The sequence below is a fragment of the Echeneis naucrates genome, chromosome 17 (genome assembly GCF_900963305.1).
Source record: "Echeneis naucrates chromosome 17, fEcheNa1.1, whole genome shotgun sequence".
NCBI classification, from domain to species: domain Eukaryota; kingdom Metazoa; phylum Chordata; class Actinopteri; order Carangiformes; family Echeneidae; genus Echeneis; species Echeneis naucrates.
The window spans coordinates 17,426,305-17,448,844 of record NC_042527.1 but is presented as its reverse complement, the minus strand read 5'-3'; the positions used below and the strand labels follow the sequence as shown (position 1 = coordinate 17,448,844).

The window sequence follows — 22,540 nt, the reverse complement described above, 5'->3', positions numbered from 1 at the left end:
GACGTATTTCACATTGAGCCTTTTGATGAAGTCAATTCAAAGCAATGACCTGACTTATAAGAAGTATAGGAGGAATACCGCCAGAATACTTTGTGGGTTATGTGGATATTCATACTCTACAATACTCTAAAATAAAAGCTGCGAAAAATAAAAATAACAAGATGACTTGTGAATTGTTATTCTAACCAGACACATTACTATACTGTTACAGCTCTCAAAGACACAGCGAGGTAATTGCTGCAGCAGATGAATATAATACCCTGAGGTAGGTATTTTAAAGCCACACATTTGCCTCAACATAAATATGAGTGAACCTGACAGAGCAGCGATTCAAACCATGCCATTTGCCCTGAATGCTTTCACTTGTACCATGAAATTTTAAAAAGATAAACAACTGAAACATGCAGCTCTAAAAGTGATTAAGTGTGCGCTAAACCTACAATTTTTATGGACACTGGTTTCCCTGCACCTTTAAGTGCCCCGGGGTTGTGCATGGGATAAAACACTGCACCACATGCCTGAACAAACACAACAGTGTTGTGATCCGGACTTTAGGGCTGCGCGCTTTGATTGAAAAGTCCCCAGTGGAGCCGGCACAATTTCTATTTCATATTTCATTCACCTCGGTCACCTGATGTCATGGCAGCAAACGCCACAACGTTTGTGTTCTTTTTACTGTTCAATCTCCTCGTACGAGAGGCACCCGCGTTGATGACAGCTAACCCACTTGAAATACCAAGTGTGAGCAAACAGTGACAAGAGAGAATCAACAGAGGAGAATCAATCTGTGGGAAAAGGCTGGAGGATTACTTCCACCTTAAGATCAATGTATATATAAAAAAAAATATGTGTGTGTGTTCGGAGACTGTTTCTATCACTGAAGACTCAACCCAGCTAGCAGGTAAGGCTGGAGGAGGCCGAGAGGAGTCTTATGTCAACATTAGCTTGGTGCTGAAACGTGATATGTGTTCGAGGTGCGTTTCAGGGTTTGGCATTTATTCTTTAGAGGTCGCACACGTGTCAAAGAACAGAAAATGATGGCCCCTTGCAGTTTCTTTCCTTTGTAAAATGTGAAACATTGAAAAATACTTGCTTCTATGAAGGACGCTAAAAATAATAATAATAAAAAGCTGATTTAAGTGAATCCTAATTCAAGTCTAAAGCGATCCGTCTGATTTCAGCCTGGTTTTAAAAAAACTGAAGCAACTGAACTGCATTAAAAGGCAACGCTGTGACCTCAAGTACAGTGACAACTCTGCAGCCAGTGCTAGCAGCTCCGTCGGGCTAAATGCTAATTGCATGCCCCTAATTTGAACAGGTGGGATGTTTACCGCATTCACCGCCCTCAGTTCTGCATGTCAGCATTTTAGCATTTGCTACATGCAATTACCAGAGAGCACAGAGTTGAGGTGAGGCTGATGGGAAGGTCATTAGTCTTTCGTAATGAATCAGAGAAATGAGTCTGACAATGGCGCTCAAGGAAATCAACCAAGATATCACAGTTCATCCTGAGGGAGATGTGAAAGTGGTGGGGCACAGAACCTGACCAAAGATATTATCACAAAAGGACAGAAACTCTGGCTAGAAGAAAAATAAAAAATGAACATCTGACGATACTTTGTGCAGAAACAGTGCGAAGACTGATTTCATAATGAATTAACCACATTAACCTGCTGATTCGCTGGCTTATTAACCTACACTTAACCTACCAATGTATATATCTTTTATGGGAAGGCTGATCAGGAGAATCACTCAGGTTAATCCAAACGTAAAAACTATCCAGGCTGATCTGACAGGATACGATGAGAGCAATGCATAAGGAATAATCAAATTTTGTTGTATGGGCTGTCCATACAAAAAATAAATAAATAAATAAAAAATTGCAAGGCCTTCAAAATTGATTCACTTGCTGAAAATTTTTGAGCATATTTCTGGCAGGACACAAAGAAATGCACATAATCAAATGAGAGACAGAAAATGGAGAGAGGACATCGGGACCCTGGATCTCAAGTACCTCGTACTGAGTGATGATGCCGTACGTCTGCGCCGGTTCCCTCCACTTCAGGACGATCTTCTCCTCGTATGCGCTGCCCTGAATGGAGTCCAGAGGAACGGCACCTGGCACTGTGGGGAAACCATTACACGTTTGTTTTCCTAAAAAAAAGCACACAACTGGCAGCAGAGTGGTAATTTCCGAGGCAGAAAGTAAAAACTCTAAACAGTGGAATGTCCTTGATACTCATTTTTTTCCACCATCTGTTGTTTGTGAAGTTAAAATGTTGTCAATACCAATTGGATGAAAGCCATTCCTACTTAGCTTTTTTTTTTTTTTTTTTTTTTTTTTTATATTATGCCTTCCCCAGCCCAGTACCTCATGCTGTTGTGCATAAAGCAATCAATAAAAGAGCTTTTCAAGGACCTACAGTACAGAGATGGCTATGCATGAGCCAAAGTCAAACACTTCATATTATTTGAAGGCATCTTTACTAAGAAACACAATGTGAAAGGTGTTCTACAGCAAAACCCAACACTTTTCAGGCAAATCAAACGCGTGTCACAAAGACGAAGTGCTGACCCCTGGGGAATAGCTGGAATCTTTCCACAATGTTTACTTGTGGTGAGATGTTGCACACAAAGATCTGCTCCCTTAACCCTTCAAGTGAATTGCGTGGATTTTGTGAGTGAAACAGAATGATGGAGAGATGAAGACTTATCTTGACGAATGCAACTACAGCTACAACCTGTCTGTACACTTTTTTTCCCACGGGACCTTAAACACACGGATCCAGAGCTTACACACACAGAAACACACAGCAGTCAGGCAGTGAGAAACAGTTGCCCCTTTCAAGTTTCCAACCAGAGATATCTGAGCCAGACATGACAAGACTCTCTTTTTCGTCAGCTGAGCCTGTTTGTTATCTGGCGGACGGGGGGTTCCTTGAGACTTCTATAGAGTTCATTTCCTGTGTCTGCTGAGGCAACGCGTGATAGCTTTCATCTTTGGAGGAGGTGAAACAACGATACAATACGGAAGCTCGCCGTCTGACTTCTGTGCGCTCCTGAAAAACATCTGGAAGATGCCAAACTTGCCCTCAGTGCAGGCAGCTCACGAACAGGCGGGATATCCGTCCGTCCACAACTTCACCTTACAACTTTAATGATATACATTTAATTCTACTTAAAGTTAAGAAACATTCATTGCTCATTTGAACTTGATGGTTTGATTTTAGCAAGACGCTGTTATTACAGGTAATTGATACGTCTTCTCAGCCAAGTACAATTATCCAAAACTGCTGCTGTGAATTCAGCGATGGAAATTTGATGACACCAGCTAATGTAAAATAAAAATAATGAAGAAAGTTGTAAAACATTTACTATTGTTTATGATCGCTCCAATTCCTTCAAAGGCAGGTTTACCAATGTGTCGGAATGTGATGAAGAAATTAAACTCTCTAAACTCTAAACAGGTTGGAATCACACATTATAAGTCATGAATTGATCAACTGCTTCTGAATGCAGGTTAATCCAAAACTCAGTATTGTAGTTTAGGTTTGATTATTTGAGTGCCAGGAGGGTCGGTTGTGTTTCACTTTATTTATTCTTGAACTAAACTAATATAAGATTGGCGGATCTTGTGTGTAGCTCGCGCGGTGTGTGTATTGGACGCCTCCATCACACTTACCGTCCTCGTCGGTCTGAACCTGGAGCTCCGTGCTCTCCTTGACCCCCTCCAGATTACGCAGCACCAGCTTGACACTGAGGTTGGTGAAGGGTGTCAAGTTGTGGATGGTGTGCTGAGGGTCGCGGCTCTCATAGCACACCTCTTCCCGGGTCTCCTCCTTGCCGGCCACCCTGGAGCGGTACTGGACAGTCAGGTTGTAGCTGTGGCAGCGGGTCACGTTGTAGCCCAGAGGCTCCCAGCGCACCGTCACCTGTTTGGACTGGATGTCCACTACCTCCAGCTTTCGTGGGCCATGCATGGGCTCTGGTGAGGCGCAACAAAGAGAGGAGTGTGAGCGTACATCAGAATACTCAATTAGGCCACATGAAATGATAGTTTCAATAAAATCAGCCAAATGATAAAAGGTCTGTGCCAGGGCACAGAGACAGCCGTGCTCTTTTGGGTCGCAAGAATGTGCCACCAGCTTTTTCGTAATACTTGAGACTCAGTCAATACACAGAAATACTATTTCCACTGTTTAAAGAATTTTACTCCCAGAAAAATATTTTTCTAAATGTTTTCAAAGCACACAGCCTGACACCGAGCCATTGCCACATCTCATCACTGTCTCTAACTGGGTCACACAACAGCTGCACGCAACAAAACAGCGCAGGTATGTTGGTGGAAACCCCTCAGCGGGAGGTGCATCATCCCTTCAGAGCGTGGGCTTCCTCTGCTCTTTCTTCCTTGTCCTCCGCCTTTTCCCCTCTCTATTCCATCTTGGCCAGCGGCGGTCAGCTATTAGCACCACATGGATACAGAGTCAGCCAGCCTGTCAATCCGGGCAGGACACAACCCCCACTGCCATCCTATCACCTCTAATCGCATATAGTGTGTCTCCTTAGCCTTTCTCCATTATCTCTCCTGCTTTCCTTCCACCTCCTCTCATTCTGTCTTTTTTTTTCTATTCCCCTTCTCTATTTCTTTCTGTGACTTCCCCCATTTTCCATTTCCCACTCTCTTTTTTACCTTGTCTCCCTGTACCCCCCCATCTATTTTCCCCTCTTGCTCCCTCTCTATCTTTCTTTCTTTCTTTCTTTCTCTCCCGCATGCTTTCCTACGGGAGGAAAGCAGCCCAAGCACAAAGTAATGGGATCAATTTCCATTCCAGGTTAAATTCGCAGTCCATTTCTCTGGAACTTAACACTTTACCACCTATTAGGAAGAGCCAGGGCTCAATTTCCCCGTTCCCCAGGAGACACAGTCCAGCAATTCAGGGGCAGCCACGGCAGCCATGTTTAACATTCTGGAGGTGCATTGGGCAGGTTGGAGTTGGCGGGGTGGGGGGTACTAGACTGACATTCAGGCATGTTCATTTCTACAGGCTGTGCAAAGGACATGACAAATAAGCACAAATCTGGAGAAAACGCTATTGGCAACCACAGATGTCAGGTCCCTAAATGTTCCTTTGTCGTCTTTCTGAACTATAACAGCCGAATGATCAACATCAATTGAGAATCCAGTCAAATGGAAGATCAAATCAATGTGTTGTGCTCTGGAAGATGCGAGACAGAAATTGTGTTTTTCTAGGAAATCAGGTCACAACATGTGACATATGACAGAAGACAGAAGCTTGAACAAGTTAGGGAGGAGAGCGGAAGGAAAAAAAAAAAAAATGAGGGCGAAAAAGCCAACCCACTGAGTTGAATGAAAGATGGAACACTTAGAGAAACAATGGATGTGATCTCTCCTGCGCTTTTTATAGTGCAGATAAAATAACATTATAAGGGCCTGAGAGAGGCTGAAAAAGAGATGTTGAAGACTGATGGGGGAAGGGATAGCGATGTGCAGCACATACTACATGCTACACGCGCACACAGAGGTCTGCAAATGATAAAATACTGCAGGGGAATGGTAGAAACAGCTTTTCTAAAGAAAGAAAAATACCAATTAGCCTCTCTTTAAAAGGAATCATCGCTATAGGTCTACATGGAATGAAGTAAGTCAATAAGCTTTGAGGGAAACAAAATATATTTTTTGGCCGATAAAGAGGTTTTACAGATGACAACTTTCAGAAATGCATTGGGGAAATGCATTGTAGGGGAAAGAGAGGAAAGGTCCAGAGGCCTTGTCTTTCATCAGGACCTGTTCTGGCGCCAAACAAGTCAAAACAATAAGCAGGAAAGAGAGCTATGCCACACAACACACACACCACACACACAACCTGTCTTAGGTATGAGAGGCATGGCACATGTTGTTTTGGTGGTTCTGTCTCCGACTACGTTGTTAGTAGGGCCGATGTGAATAAAGAGATTCCCCATCTGAAACCTGTGTCCGGATTACCTGATTCCTCTGTTCCACCTCATTCCGCCACAACAAAACCTCTCGGAAATGCTTATTGGAGCAGGTCTTTGAATTTGTGTGGCACCTTTGATACAACAATCTTCTGGCAGCACTGACCTTCTCCGATTGTTACATTTTGAAAGAAATGTTCATCTTAGGTTCAGACTAGTATGTAAGAACAAACATTCAGACTACGTGCAAGCTGTTCAGCCAAACTTGGGGGGGAAAAAAGAAAAAAGCTATGTGTATACATAAAAAAGTAGTCCACCATTTGAATCAAATGTAACCAGAGCAAAAATAGAGAGAATCCAGCACATAACTGGACAGAATTGGTGAGGGCAAACAGACTTTTTCAAAATCGGTTGCACTGTTGGGAAAGCCATCCAGAAAATAGAAGTTTAAACCCCTTTATTTGTGGAACTATCTGTTGGCTGCACTCAGTAGGCAACGGTTACACTAAAAGCACAGAGAATTGCAGGGTGGCCAGGCACAGAAATCAAATTAAACCAGATGCTCTCAAAGTGACAAATGCACCAAAGTGTGAATCGCAAGCAGACGTGCACAAGTGGCTAGGAGGGAAGTCTCATTTCTGGAGAAGCGTTTGCATCTTTGTGGAGCAAGATCCAAAAGTCCACTGCCCCTAATTCTGGCCAACGGAGAGAGGCCAAGGGGGGCGGGAAGCAGTTGAGCAGAATGGGATTGGGCAAAAAAAGTTGACCATACCTGATAAAAAAAAAAAAAAAGCAGGGTGAGGAGGTAGCAATATATTCGCATGTAAATCTGAATGTGGAAATAACAGAGACATTTTGCTGCCATACCACCAGTCACAGCAGAGGTGCATGAAACAATGCTGGCCATTTAATAAACTCCTATGGCTATTCTACAGTCTGTCCTTTGGGTTTTGTTGAGAAAAGGCTAATTGTTTGTTGCCCCACTGGCTCCCCGTGGTAGAAATGGCAGCCGTCTGAGGATGTGTAGCTGACGCCCGATCACAACTTGTACCCTATGACTCAGAATGACATCATCTGTTTGCATAAACAACAAGGTGCCTCATCCATTCCAGAGGCCAGTCATGGTTGACTTTGAAAAAGTAGGGAAGAGGAAAAAGGGAAAAAAAAATAAAATAAAAACACCTCGTACCCGCCTCTCCCTCTTAATCTGAAATGAACAGGTCACGCTGAATAGCTGGTAGCCTTTAAAGAAAAAAGAAATCCTTTTGTGTTTAGATGGAGCCTGTGCAGCAGTTTTCAAATAGTCCCATGAATGACAGCTGATGAGATGAGCCCATTACCCCCAGTCTGCTGTCACTGCTGGTTGTGTTTTTATTGACCGAGCAGTAAGAGGCTCCGTATCAAAAGCATAAGCACAAATCACAACAAGGAATAACAGAGCTCCGGCTTGAAATCCATACCATTAGCTTTTTCTTACATTTCTCACAAGTGATCGCACACAGAGGGCAACATTGGGTTGAGAGTAGTGAAAATATGACTCTAATATCTCTCCACTAAGACAGATATTTCCAGTGGAATAGAGTTATAATAATGGCTATGAAAGCATCCCTTGGAGCAGGAAATTACGGAGGTCTATCTTACGCCAGGGCACACAGATGAGCTCCAGTCAGAGCCAGATTGGTATTCCAAGCGGTGGACAAATTATCACCTGCCCTGCATTTGCTGATGTAATTGAATAATTTGAATTTGACATTTACATTGAACTGTTGGTGATTTTTTTTTTTTTTCTTATGTCATTACGGCATGACATTTAAATAATGTTTTTAGAAATTATCAACACATTATTGCCTCTTGTTAATTTGAATGGGACCTGCATGCATGTCGCTGCAGCTGAAGTGCTTGCACGAGTTCCCAAAATGTGAAAACAAAAAGCAACAAATAACCGCATGTTGCAGCCGTCTGTCCTAGAGGGGCCTTAAAATGGTGCACTTAGCCCCTGGGTAGAGCGAGACATTAGTCCTGGATGAAAGGAAACAAATTGGGCATGTCCAGAGCACAGCCACTTTAATGTGAGTGTGTGTGTGTGTGTGTTTGTGTGTGTGTGTTTGTAAATGTAAGGGGAAGTAGTGTGTGTTCTCTAGCATGTTTATGGCCTTATTCGAAGAGATTTTTATCAGACCCACATCAACAGGGAACAGAAAAGTCTGGCGCTGGCACGCCCATCTCCCTGCTCAGCAACCAGAATCAGCAGGTGGCGGTGATCGGTGGCGATGGGGGGCACTACTATTTCCTCAATGATTAGAAACTGCCCGCTAGTCAACGTGGGCCTTGAGCACAGACGCTGCCTCAGTGAGATGAGTTAGGGATGATGATCAGGAGGAACGACGCAGGGAGGGGAGGAGGGGTTGTTGTTTGGAAAGCAACAAAAACATAAAAAAAAAAAGCTTCAACTTTAACAGGATGGCATCCAGACTGTCAGATTCTTGCTGGAGAATGTCAACTCCGAATTGTCACACACGGGCTCCTTAGTGGAAGACAGTGCCAAAACGACAGCGAAGATTAAATCCTGGTCGGCGGGCTGTTTTCATGTAAAGTGTTCCATTTCAGGCGGTGCGGCCTGGTAGTGCCATCACTTATCTCTCCCCATTGCTGTGTGTTTTCCCTCTGTTCTGTTTGAGCTGGGCAGGATGGGAGGCGCAGACATTTGTTTGCCTCTTTCTATTACATCTCAGTGATAGCACAGAGGCCATTGAGGTAATGACATGGGTTTTACACTTAGGAAATCATTTTCATATCCCGCAGAAGCAAGCTGTAATGATAGCTTTTGATAACGGACAATCAAAGCTCCATCACCCTCCTAGAGTGCTCCTCCATGCAATCCTCTGGAGGAACAAACAGAAGAGGGAGAGGCGGAGGGAGCCACGTGTGGGTGGATGGTGGGTGAGGGGTGGAAAAGAAAGCTAAGACGTAAAAAAAGGCGGGAGGGCGGACGTGCCAAAGTTTTTGCTGCCATCAGAAGCGACAGGTCAAGCTCAGCAAAGAGGGGTTCCTGCGTGCACGCGTTATAATTGATAGCACTTTAAGACACTGTGCATGGACCTCTCGTGTTCCGATGTCAACCTCTACAGCCATTACAAAGTCGGAGACAAATGCCCACAGGCTGAGGACACACACGCACGCACGCACACACACACACACACACACACACACACACACACACACAGGTACTTTGCCCATACACCTCGGAGGCGTGGATAATCACAAGGATTTATTGAATGGTGGTGGTCGCTACTCACTCTATCAAGCCCTTCTTTATGGGCCTGTTGATAAATGGGACTGCCACATTCTGTGAGGATGGAGGGGGGGGTTGTGCTTCCAACACACTGAATCGAATTGAAGCTGCAGATTGAGCCTCGGTGTTGGACCGGGCCGAGCTGCCACCTTGTCTGATGAACACCCCGAGGCTGTAGAGGTGGAGATGAATGGGTGAACGCCTTCCCTCTCTCTTTTGCATCCGCCACCCGCCCGCCTCCCACCCCCCCACCTTTCCCCTTCTTATCCTCTTTCCCTCATCAGCTGTCTGTCTCAACCCAACTGGTTGAGACAGACAGCCCCTCCAGAGGTTGGTTCCTATTAAAAAGGAGTACTTCCTCTCCGCTGTCACTGTTTGCTCGTTGTGGGAACTGTCGGGTTCCTCTCTGCAACGCTGCAAGGTCTTGACCTTATTCTGTGAGGTTCCACGAGGTAATACATTTATGATTTGGTGGCAGCTAAATAAGACTGAGTTGAACTGAATGGAGCACTCAATAGTGAGGCAGAGTGAAGACAACCTTTACACACACAGGAGGGTGAAACATGACTCAAAACTCGTCCAGCCCTACAGAGACAACCAACAACACTCTGGCCACAAAACCTTTGAGTAAATATATACATTTCTTATTGAAAAGCAGTATTTACCGCTTTGGATTCAGGGTTTATTTTGTTTGGCGTTCCAACCTTTTTTCTTTTTTTGTTAAATCAACCCTACTTCAGGCCTTATGCTGTAAGCATGAATGAGTAGTCAACAATCTGACTTTTGAAATGGAGGAGAATATTCACATTCGACGATTGTGACAACGAATCCTAATTTAAAACATCCCCTTTGTTTGCTTCATCCACGGAGGTGTTGTCCCCATTTATGTTCAGTGGATAATGGAAAGACGCTTGACTAACAGCAGCAATTCGGTTTTTGTGTTTGTCTATGCTTTGAGACACTGAGAATAATAATTAAGAATCAGTTGGTAAAACGCACAAACGAGTGAGTACTGCCTTTGTATCATAGACATGAAGTGAAGCACACAACTCCGTGAATGCCAGATAATCCACTTATAATTTATACTTGCGAGGAACTGGGAGTTTCATGAATTAGCATGGGTTATGGTGTTTTGTAATATACTCAGCGTTGCAGTAAGAGGTTCCGCTGTTCATTTATCACGATGGTAGTATTTATCAGGGTGGGAATGAAGTAAGTGTTATCCTGCAAAAAACATCTGTGAAGCACTTGAGGTGATTTTTGCTTCAGATACCGAGCGACAACAGTTGCAAAACATGAAATGTGGCACTTCTTGGCTGACTTATCTCAAAAGATAGAGAGCGAATAAATATAAATCAATAAGCAGCAGCGTATAAAATGTCAGGAGCGTTTGCTGTTTTTTTGCCCCCCCCCCCCCATATCCCAGACCATTTAGAGGGATTAAACAAAGAAACACAGCAAGTGTGTCTCAGGAGTTAAAGGTGAGGGGGAAGTGAAAGTCCAGCCACCAGATGAAAACAAATTGGCAGCTGGGTTGATGGGAAGAGCAGAGGCAGGGGAGGTGGAACCGGTTAGATCAATCTTTCATTTTGTTTCGACCAATAATGCTGTGTGGGGATTGGGGTCAGGGTGACGGGTGCAACCCCCAGAAATCCTCCTTGTGCTTTAACAGATATGCATGCCGATGCGCACCCGTCTCCACTGACGGACCGGCCTTCGTCTTTCATGTTCAGGTTCCCGGTGAAGACGCCTGTGGTTAGAGCTTACAAACGGGGAGAGAACGCCTGACGGGGGGACACAAGCTCTACAGGAGCGATGGGGAGATTACCAAGGTGATTCTTCAACTTCAACACTTCCCAGATGGCCCGCGTGGCATTGTCATTTGTCGCCAAAAACTTGCATGTGTCACACTCAACTCAGGGTGTTACCAAGAGTGTAAATCAAAGCGAAGCGCTCGACTTTGTGAAATGGCTGCTGTGTTTTCTGAGCCACCTACTAAGGCAGATAGATGAGGTCTAAGATCTTGCTATCTAAGTGAAGGGGGGGGCATTATTAGGGAATAAATAGCAGCCTTCCTGACATTCCCGTCCTTTATCTGAGAAGGAGATGGGGAAATTTTCTTGAGTTAGAGTTATACAACCAGACTGAATGAGTGCCTCCTGGACGCCTTGCAAAGGGGAATGGGACATCTATAATTCAGCAAAAGGATGGAGAAAATCTGTGACAAAAATTACACCAGATAGGCCGTGAATAATTTAACATGGAGAATAGAAACATTTAAAGACCTCGAGAAGCATTTCAGTTCAAATTTAAAAACAGCTGGAAAAAAAAAAAAATGACTGACGAAACTACCGCTATTTATCATCCTCCCGTGGTTTAAGAGGTGGGGATGCAAACAGCGTCGGTGATAACTGTGAGGAGCTGAAGATGCTGCTCTAGTTGAGCCCAAATGTATGTGGTCATCACAGAGGGTTTTTATTTATTTATTTAATTTTTTTCATTTTTGCACGCACATCTCTTTTCTGAGTGTCAGTTCCTCCGTGTTTAGGAAATGGACAGATGGAGCGATGGAGATGAGGGAAATAATAATAATGAAACAGTGATAAATGTGGAATCTCGCTCCACTCTATTGTTTTCCTTTCCGGCAGCAGTTGTTTGAAGATGTGTCCTTGAGAAGAACATGAATTGCCTTTTGCGGAGCCAATATCATAGAAAACAATTCGCCAATCTACTTCCAACCCCCTGCAATAAAAAGACTTTTATTCCAGGTCTCCTATAACCTTCCCACACACCACAAACTCAATCTACCCTGTTTTCTATGACTGACAAAAGAACACAAATTCAATGGGCCTCAACCCAGTGCTTTTCATTTGCGGCGCAGTAATATATAAACCCTATAGGTCACATGACTGCCGCCTATTGTGCTTGGCGAACCAGACCAATGTTATCTGAGATAGTGAGGTGAAGAGGTGAGCTTCTATTCACTGGGTAACGCAACAATAGTATTAATTAGACCCATCAAATCCCAGCAAACAATGGCTTTTCCCTTCAGACCCAGAGAGACAGATCAGCTCCATCTCAGCCTATGAAATAATAATAATAATAAAAAAAAAAAACCCCAACACAAAAGCAGCACCAATCATTACGGGCCTCAATCAGGCAGTTTGATCTGTAGACATGAATGAGGCAATAAAGCTTGACAGGGCATCATTCTGCCTTTGTTGGTAAAATGTAAAGACCAAGAAATAGCAAGACAAAATATATTGGCACACTTAAACACCTCGAAGTAATATAAAGTGGAATCTGGAGCTAACCAGATTAGCAGGCTAACAATTATCCCCTGAGAGAAAACTACACTGGATCCTTCCTCCACTTCTCTTCAGACACTTTTCACACCTTTATTTTTCAGTTTTGCTGAATTTCTGACTGGAATTGGGCCTCTGGATCGCAGTACAACCTGGCACAAGTTCTTCAGATTGGAACATTTGAAAACTTTATGCGTAAGAGTCCTGTCCTGACGTCAAGCCATTTTTTTTTTTTTTTTTTTTTTGGACAAATTAAAAATACGTTGGCAAAAGGCTCTTTAGAGTAGAGATGGTCCTTTTTTTTAAGCCAAGTGAACAATGGTAGGAAAAAAAAGACAGACTAAGTAACATAACCTGTCTTATTAGTCAAAAAAGATTTTCCAGAGATAGACGGTTATATGATTTTTTCACGATGACCTCAGGGCTACTTTCCAGTGTTTGTGTGTGTGAGCCAGGAAGTCGGCTATTAATGACATTGAATTCATGGATATTAACATATTGTAATGTATTTTGATGTATTTAGACATCAAAACAACATCCACGAGTTCCGCTGCACCCTGATGGCACCACTCATTCGGCATGCAGCTATCCTCTCTAACCTTTAGTGTAAGAGCCAAAATGATTAATTCTATCTTGATGAAGATGAGCCTTCTGAATAAGGAGAGTTTTTTATTTTTATTTTTTAAGCATACATTGAACACTCATTGACAAAGTGATTCTATGATGCCAGATGCAGAATTAATTCTCATTGGCACTAAAACAGACCTGGTCTTTTGCAAATTAGGAGGCTGAATGCAAATATCCAACCTTGGTGTGGGTGAACATTAATTGCACAGCTCCTCCTCGCGCTCCACTGTTATAAACGACTGTTTAAACGAAGGCTGATCCCTGATTAATGCTGATTCCCTTGTGTTTAATAGCACTCAGTGCAACAGAATGGCAAAGTAAAAACAAACAGATGAGACTACACCCACATGGTGCCAGAGCGCAGATGGAGACAACTTATAGACGGAGATGTGGAATTGGCAGAGGCTGAAGTCTGAGCAGGTGTTTGGACCCAGCATGGACATCATGTACTGCCATTTTCGAAAAGCGCCTGCGAGCCAGTGGGAGAGCAAAGGCTAAAGGGCGGAGCTAAAGCACATCGGACAGACTGTTTGTCTACGATGGAAACGAGTATGAAATTATCCCATCATAAATAAGTACTGTGTGGAAATAAACACACCATGCAGAGACCTTACTCTGACTCAGTCAGCAAATGAGTTTAGTTGATTTGATTTACACACGACCGGGATTTTCTCAGCCGGTATGCGTGAAGACAGGAAAGTTCCAGCAAACACTTTCCCACACAGATATGAAGTACAGCTCGGACCGCTGGGGAGTAGTTGTTTAAGAGTTGCCTATCTGCCTTCTTCGTGTGGGCTGGAAATGGTTTCTCTGTGTGAGATGGACTCTCAATAGTGTTGCTGAAATGCAGAGCACCCTGCTGTGATCCTAGGGCATCACCTGATATTACACTGACTTCCTTCAAGTAGCACTTACCAGGCGTGGAGCACTGTGAAGTGGTAAACAACTTCACACAGACACAAGTTTCTCATAAAAAGCAACACAGTTACCAAATGCTTTTCTCTCTTTTTCTTTCAGAACAATTTGGAAAGTGATTTCGGCCTGTAGGAAAAGAGGAAAATGAGAAATTGTAACAAGTTGGGAAATTTGACAGTGCAAAGACATGAGGATTTGCAAAAGCAAAATGTTGTTTGAATCACTCCGCAAGCCCTTGAAACCCACAAATAACCCCTGAAAGCAATCACAGAGCCTTGGATAAGACATTCTTTTGATGTTCACTCAGAAAGTAATGAAAGTGCTTCATGGGAAAGAAATCTTTCAAGGCTACCCCTTTCTTCCTCCTGCTTCTGAACTGAATTGATGGCATCCTTGCATTATACATTCCCCATTTTACAGAGATTGAATTAAAACATCCTTTGTCATCAGAAACATTGCTCAGTTTGTGATGTGACCAAGGCATGGTAATGAATAATTATGCAAGAGACGGCGTTTTAAAGTGGCCACAGATTTTCATTAGCGCCTCCAGACAGCAGCGCAGGCAGAGGGGAAGCTAGTCCCTGGGCCTGTCTGTATCAACAGTGATGTATCACACAGCCTCGTGAGTGTTAACCGTTCAATTAGGAGCTCTGCTGAGGCCCGGCCTGTCAGCGGGGAGGACCAGCAGAGAGTAGGACAAGATCAAGAGCTGCTTCCTCAAACACACTTCAGGGGCCAGGGCCATCAATCTCCCCGGCTGCGACAGGCAGGGTGGCCAAGGGGCAGGACCTCAGCAGAAGCTGCGCCTGGCGCCGAAGGCCACACAGGTAGGGCCATTCATCCCTATCAGGCTGACTAAAAATGAATAAGCTGATGACCTTCACAGTGGGAAGAGGGGGTTACACCCTGGGCAGGGAAGGGAGAAAAATCTCATTTTCATCAGCATTTCTCTGGACACCAAACAGCATTAGCCATGGAAACTGCTGAGCCCGGGTTTGTTTTGTTCCCCGAGTTGGCATCCTGGTACAGCATGGGAATTTAGCTGGTTAATGTTGTGAGAAGGACAATTTGTACAATATCATCAGGCATTCTCAAAGTGTTTATGTACATGTTTGAGTTTGAATGGCACACAGTGTAACAGCAACATAATGGTCCAAATTTAAGGTGCCACTCCGCTTCACACGCGATATCAATCTGTGTTGCTGATGGATTAAGAAGCTTGCAGAGCATTTGGAATGAGAATTAGGCTGAATAAACGAGTAGTGATAAAGTTAACCATGTGCAGGGGCAGTTTTTCTGCAAACTATAAATCATATTCATTACTGTGACGCACAGCTGTTCCAAACAGCCAGAGGAGTTAAGAGTTAAAGGGGTTGTTCTTTTGGTTCACAGGTTTGATCAGTTTTTCTTTTACATTTAAAGCTTCAGGAGTATGCACAGCTTTAATTGATCTGGGTGTCCACCGCAGAGACAATTAATGTCCACATGCCAAATACCTTAATGATGATCTATAGGGGCAAACAATGGAAGCATAGAGGGCTTTGTCTACTATGGAAAATAATTGCCTAAGTAAATTGGCAATGATATATGTTGGGCAATTCTGAGTTGCAGTTATTTGCTTCAAATGCAATGAGGCTTTAGAGAAAGCACAGCATTACCAGTTACGGAGCCCTGATGGCTATTTATTGTATGCAGGGGTGATTTGTATGCTTTTTGAAATGTTTTGTATGCAGGACTAAATTAGGAGCAAACACAAACTCAACACAAGCTGAAGTTAGCAATAAATGAATAATTATAGAAAAACCCTGAACTGCTTTGACCTCTGTTCTCACGATTGTTATAAATTTCCGTATCTCTATCCGTCCTTATCAAAGAAGAGTACTTTTGTTCTCTGATGCACGGTTCTATCGTTGTTTTGGGACTCTGATGAAAGCAACCCTCGTTTTTCACCCATTAGCCGAAACAGAGGTGTTATCTTTGTTTCTAGACACAAAGCAGCTAATCTCAGATTTTTTTCCCCACTTAAAAGGCACAGAAGGTAACTTCTGCTGGTTGAAGCTTCATAATAATAATAATAATAATAAAGTAAACAAAGACGCCATTTGGTGGGAGCACATGATCATGTGAGTTGTCTTAGCCACACTTGTTGCCACATTCTCATTGTTTGGATTCTCTGTGTCAATGGTTCAGGAGGTTTTCGGCAAAAGCCCAATAATTCATGGAGGAGGTGTCTCTTCAAAACAAAGAGACCTGCTGACTAAGAGCAGGACAGTTTCATGACATATCACACTGTGTGATTTGCACAGGCCACCTTGGAGGAATGAGGAGCAGAGCTGCTTAACATTTGCTCAGCTTTTTCCCTTTTAAAACTTAAGATTCAGATGCCCAACAACTAAATTCCTTCATCCGGGTTTAAATATGTGGTTAAAAATGACCACGGTGAAAAGGTGCATCTTAAAAATGTGGAGGAAACATAAAAAGTTCATTTTGACCTTCTGACAGGCAAAGCTTATGTGCATTGGAGATACGACACAGTCGGGCAATAAAATGAAACAGACCATTAAGATCATGGATTTTACTACATCCGAAAATGTGAGTGTGAGTGCGTGTGTGAGCGTGCGCGTGTGTAGTCATTCTTAAACATTTTAATTGAGAAAACTTTGTCTTTGCATATTTGCATTTCATATTTATATTATTTCTGCACACAATGTACTTGTGTTGACATAGTAGTCCTGAATTTGGTGCATCTCGAAGGTTTGCATTATGCAAGTGTCCTCGATTTCATAAGATTTTGCACGACATTGAATGTTTTGATGTGTACAAGGTAACCGCGCTTCCATGACGTTCAAGACTGAACTCCAATCAACACATTATGTTCCCCTCGCAGTATGTTTCACCTTTGAATATGAATGGATTGACAAAGTTAACTCTAGTTCACTTGTAAAAGTCGGAGAAAATCTCTTTGCGTGTTCGAGTTGGTTTAGCTTCTGTGTTTACCCGTGCTGCACGCAAATTCACAACCTCTACAACATCATCTGTGATCTGGTTTAGGAGAGTTTTCATGTGGCGCTGCAAAACAACCAAATGGAACATTTCCCAAAATCCCATAGGTGCTTTGTAAGTAACTGTATTTGTTGGCCTCACCAGCACATTTGGTCCTGGCCCTCAGGGGGGGTCCTGGGGCCCCTGTGCCTCCTTCTAGAGGTCTGGTCAGCAGAACGCTGATCTCATACTCTGTGTCTGGGTCCAGGTGGCCAATCTTATGTGTGGTCTTGTCTACAGGCTGCAGGTCGTACATGGTTCCTGACACCGTGCGGTACTCCACCTCCCTGTCGATGATCGGACCGTCGCCGTTGATGGAGTTGGCGTTCAACTGGATCCAAAGATACGTGGCGCCAACAGCCGTCAGCTGTGGCGGCGCGATAGGCACGGGGGGCTCTGGGGAAACAAAAAGTTTTTGAGTGACGTTAGATAAACGTAGCACAATGGCAAATTTGTTAAAAAGTCTTTGCAATACAGAAACCAATTATGTATTTTTAAGTAATTTAAGCAAAAAGAATTGCCATTCTTGGGAAACAAATGGTTGAACCAAACAAACATGATGCTCAAAATCAATTTGTTCTTTTAGGCAATCAACCACATCAAAATTCCCTTGAGACACACGAGGAGTATCTTCATGTTTTCCAGTAAACAAGGCATCCAAGGAGATTCATGCAACAATCAATAGTTCCAGATGAATGGAATATCTCATCAATATCTCACAGTAAACTGACTGAGTCCTGTAATTACACACATTCTGAAAGTGACGGCAACTTCTAGCAGAGGTGTGAACAAAGTCACTTGGCAAATGCTGCTCCCATTGAACAACTTATTGATTTCAATCAGAGGCCGTGTATGGAAAAGGCTGTGGTAATTGATAGTTACTGGAGTTGTCATCTCTCGATTTTTCAGAATCCGAAGCTGGTTTAATCTCTCAGCTCATGACGGCTGCAGAATGTTGGATTTCTTTTTATATCTAAAAAGCTTTATGGAAAGTCTAAAATATAACTTGAGTCAACTCTTTGTTGACGTATTCCGCATGTACTTCAGTTGCTACGTATGATGCGTGATAAATAGGTGCAGAATAACGTTTTTGTCGATCCAGAAAGGGCTGATTATCATTCCAAACCAGAAGTAGCATTTAGTCTGTATCTGCGTTTATGTGCTGCCCTGGCTGTTGGTCTTAATTACCTATTCAACATTGACTTTTTAAAGTAATTAGTAACCATAGCTGTCAAATAAATGCAGCGGAGAGATTTTTATTTTCTGCTAAATAACTGAAATAGTTAAAAATGTTTGAAAAATCCACAATATGATCGAAATGACTGAAGTCGAACTGAGAAATTGTCATGAAACTTCTAATTCTAGCAATGAGTAGGGTGAACGGCGTGATGGTGGGATCAGTGATGTTTGAAAATACAAGAGACACATTTTCTGACTGATTTCTGACTGCTGTTCATGGAATTGAGGCTCTTTTTTTTTTTTTCTCCCCCCAATTAAAATTGGAATGCATCTATTCTTGGGTTCTTTCCAACTTCGGTCTGTGTGTTTGGATACTTCTAAAAACTAATTTCAAATTCTTCTCTTCTTTTATAAGTTTATCTTTTTCAGACAAGTGTGTTCAATGTCAACATCAAAGCTGACCTTTTTTTTTCTTCTCTGTTATATCACCAATATTTGTCTCATCTTTACCTAAACCTTGTGCCATTTCTGGTTTAATGAGGCTTCTTGAAATGTCAGAGATGTTATTTCAACTGTTATTTTCAGGATTGCATTATTATATAACTGGTGGGGGGGGGCAATGTGGCAACACTTTAACATGTTTTAAGACATACTTCCAGTTTAAGTCTGCGGGAACATTTTGTTACTGATGTGTTTCGTGTTTTCACGTCACCTTTGACAGACATGTTTACATAGAGAGTCGCAGTCACGTTTTCAACCTGCAGAGTCCTCCACCTTCTCACTCGGATGCCTCTCATGCTTCAGACAGCGTCTGCAGGTGTAACATGAAACTACTGCCAACAAAGAGCTACAACCGGCAGCCGAAGCAATGCTTAGGAATCTGCCCTTGTCACGTACTACAATAGTTACACAGCCCAGAGGCCACAGTGAGCATCCCTAATGAGCGCACACATGTAACAGAATAATGCCAGTCGACTGGCTGCTTCTCGTGGAGTTGTCATGGAGAGGGAGAAGTCTTCAGGCACGTCAGGAAGAGGCTGAGGTGTCCGACAGAGAGCTGGAGGCTCTCCCTCAGCAGATGGTTACCCCACGATGACCTCAACCGCGGCTACCTAAACTCCCACTAATCCGAGTTTCCAGCGTTGCTGTCAAACATCACCTGGAGCGAACCAGCTAATCCAGCGAGTCCTCAACCAGAACTCGCACGCGGCGCCCCGGTCTGCGTGCCAGAGCCAGACAGGAGAGTGAGAGGATCCAAAATCTGGGTGGAGCAACATGCTTGTTTTGATGAGCCTTTTACAGTCTGTTACATCTTCAAAAGGGGTTTAAGTGAATTAAGTGCCACTATGCTCAAATGCATCTGAACAACAGAAATAAAACTCATTCATGGCATGGCTGTGTATCAAATCATATTGATAATGTAATAGCATTTTATGTCATATTTTATTTGGAGAAAAGATAACCAAGATTTTGTTGCAGTTCTCTGGCTGCTTTGTTTTGTTTAGTTTTTCTCTCTCTTGAGAAAAGCAGATGGCCTGTCCAATTAAAGGACTAGATGTAATTTCTTTCATTGCTTATTAAGTGTCTTCATTCATTAAAGAAACAATTAAATGTTAGAACTTTGTAAAGGAAGTTAGTGAAAGAAAAAGAGAGAAATCTGGAAAAAAAAAATCTGTTGTTTTTCGTTTAATAAAACACAATCTGGCCTTGTAGGAGGCGAGCGCTGCAGGTTTTTACCAGAATTTATCGACACAGTTGTCGATAGACTCATTCTGTGGTAACACCTTGTGATACACAGGACCAAATGGCCGTCGGAATATGACAAAGGTCTCTTGCTGCTGACTCAATCATGACGGGCTCACGGGATGACAAACTTAGCAACACAAAATCTGACCATTGAAGTCATGAGACTGTATGGTATGGCCATCAGCTTCCCTCTCACATCATTTAAAATGATTACTGGAGACACTATCTGACTGTAGGATGCACATGTCCGAGGCATCAAGTACGAGCTCTTCAGTCATCCAATCAATCTTTATTCCCTACAGAGAACGTGCTTTTCCTCAACAATGATGCATGGAGGCCACTGTTGCCATTCAATCCCCTGTTCGGCGTAATCACCTGAGACCACTTCAGCAACAATGCAAGTAGCATGACATATTATAGCAATAAGCATTTCATTTAACTCCGATAAGTTATTGCTTCACGAAAGCAAGAGCCTGTTATGGTGATGAAATCGTTCCTGCAGGTGCAGCAATCCCCCGTTCAACCGCCACAGCAGACGGATTACTCTGCTGAAATACACTTAAGTGCTGGACACTTTAGGATATTAACAACTCAGTTCCCACCGTTTAAGCCGCGGCTTCACCGAACCGAGCCCTTTTGCTGGCTACAGCGGGGCAGCGGTGAGGGTATGGCACAGTGGTCAGCGAGCAGCTGTTGCCGTGATTTTAAACCAGCCAGCTGCGTCCTGCTCCACCTCGATACATGTCTGCCTGCCTGCCTGCATGCCAGGACGGGCGCGCACACACCAACACATGTACACTGTTGCACCAGAAGAAGAAGAATACATTCAAGCTGAAACTGCAACACTCATTGTCCTTGGTCATTATATGCGAATTTTTTTTAATTGGTGGGGGCGTGACATTGCTTCTTTTGCCAAACCACAGTCATTAATACAACACAGTGGGAAACAGAAAATTCATAATTATAATCACAAAATGGAACTACTTATTGTTTGGCTTTTCGCCACTTCAATGATAAATCAGTCCTCAAAACTAATGTGTGGGTTTCCTCCGTCCAAAGACATCATGTTTGGGTTAACTGATGACTCTAAATTGTCCGTAGGTCTGAGTGTGGGTGGTTGTTGGTCTCTGTCTGTGTGTTGGCCCTGTGATGGACTGGCGACCTGTCCAGGGTGTAGTGAGTGAGCTGGGATTGGCTCCGGCAACCCCCCACGACCTGGAAATAGATAAGCGGTAGAAGATGTTGAAATACAAGAGGAGCTCATTACGTTGTGTGCGCTCCTAATTGGGCTGCTGCGTGTGAAGAATTGATCTGCTCCCGATATGAGAAGAGGTGGCCACGGAAAAAAAATGACAGGCTCAACTGGCCGGCCTTCGATTTTTTTGTGGCTACTCTCATTATTGCAGACATGGCGGCGCCTCTGCAGACTTGAGTTTGATAGCGTGACCCAGAATCCTACTTCGGAGCAGAGGGCTCCAGGTGATTCCAACCAGGCCAAGAAAAGAGCCAGCACTTGGACAGGATGTAATTACCCCCGCTGCCGCCGCCCCCCCCCCCCCACCAGTTTCAGAACCACTGGCTGCACTACAGGAGAGCCCATCACCAGGGGAAGGGGGAACGGGAAAACCGGCGCTGCGCTCGGCCAATCTGAACAACGCTCTGGAAATACATGCCGTGCACTTGCAGATAGGCGTATAAATCTGTCTGAATACTGGCATGAAAGCAGAAGTGATTATCTGGGATAATCAAGCATTCACTCTCCTCATGTTAAAGAAAAAGGCAGTGTATGGTAATGAGGGTGTATGTGGCGGGGGGGGGGTGTGATACCGTGTGCGACTGTAGCAGCCTCATAATCCACAGAATTGCTCCACGGTCACTTCTCCAAAAACGAGTCACGGAACGCAGCGAACACACATTTAAAGGAGGATTTACGACTCATACACTATGCTAGGAGGGTTAAGCTCTTGTTTTACGACTGCTACGATAAGAGGAGATATCAGCTTTTTTTTTTTTTTTTTTGCTTTTTTTTTTTTATGTGTGACACTACCGTGAACTGTGAAAACGCCTCTTTTCTTCCTTTGACGACTTAGCTTATGTCGGAGTCATTGGGGTGTGAAATCTCTGCAGAATTCAAAATGGATTGTGTTACAAGAGTCGATGAATTCCTAAATCTAGACAATTACTGCATTTGAAATATTTATGACAAAAACACTTAACATTTAACTGGTTTGACTTGTTAGAGAAAAGTGGGAGGGGGATAAAAAAAAAATAATAATAATCAAGTAACAAATTGAAAGCAGCAATCAGCAGCAAAAATATCGCTGTCGAGTGAGTAAGTGTAAGTGCGAGGATGTGCGGGTGATTGGGCTGCTGAATTTATGCACAAGTGTGGTTTAGAAAGCCTCCAGTGTGTCAGTAAATTTTCTCTGAGCACACCACTGAAGCCCACTGATACACTCGGGCAGAGAGACTTTATCTT

General features: G+C 43.4%; 1 protein-coding gene across 9 annotated transcripts in view; it reads right to left on the bottom strand.

Moving 5' to 3' along the window:
- The window catches only part of LOC115057254 (receptor-type tyrosine-protein phosphatase mu), a 140,835-nt gene that overhangs the window by 66,025 nt on the left and 52,270 nt on the right, over nt 1–22,540 (bottom strand). For all 9 annotated transcript variants that reach the window (XR_003841919.1, XM_029524204.1, XM_029524207.1 and 6 more), the window contains exons 7-9: nt 17,239–17,532; nt 3,683–3,985; nt 2,015–2,124 (exon numbers count right to left, since the gene is read on the bottom strand). Coding sequence is in view for 8 of the 9 variants with exons in the window: in XM_029524204.1 (XP_029380064.1) it covers nt 2,015–2,124; nt 3,683–3,985; nt 17,239–17,532 (707 nt within the window). In the remaining variant the exon portion in view is untranslated. The remainder of the gene's footprint in view (nt 1–2,014; nt 2,125–3,682; nt 3,986–17,238; nt 17,533–22,540) is intronic.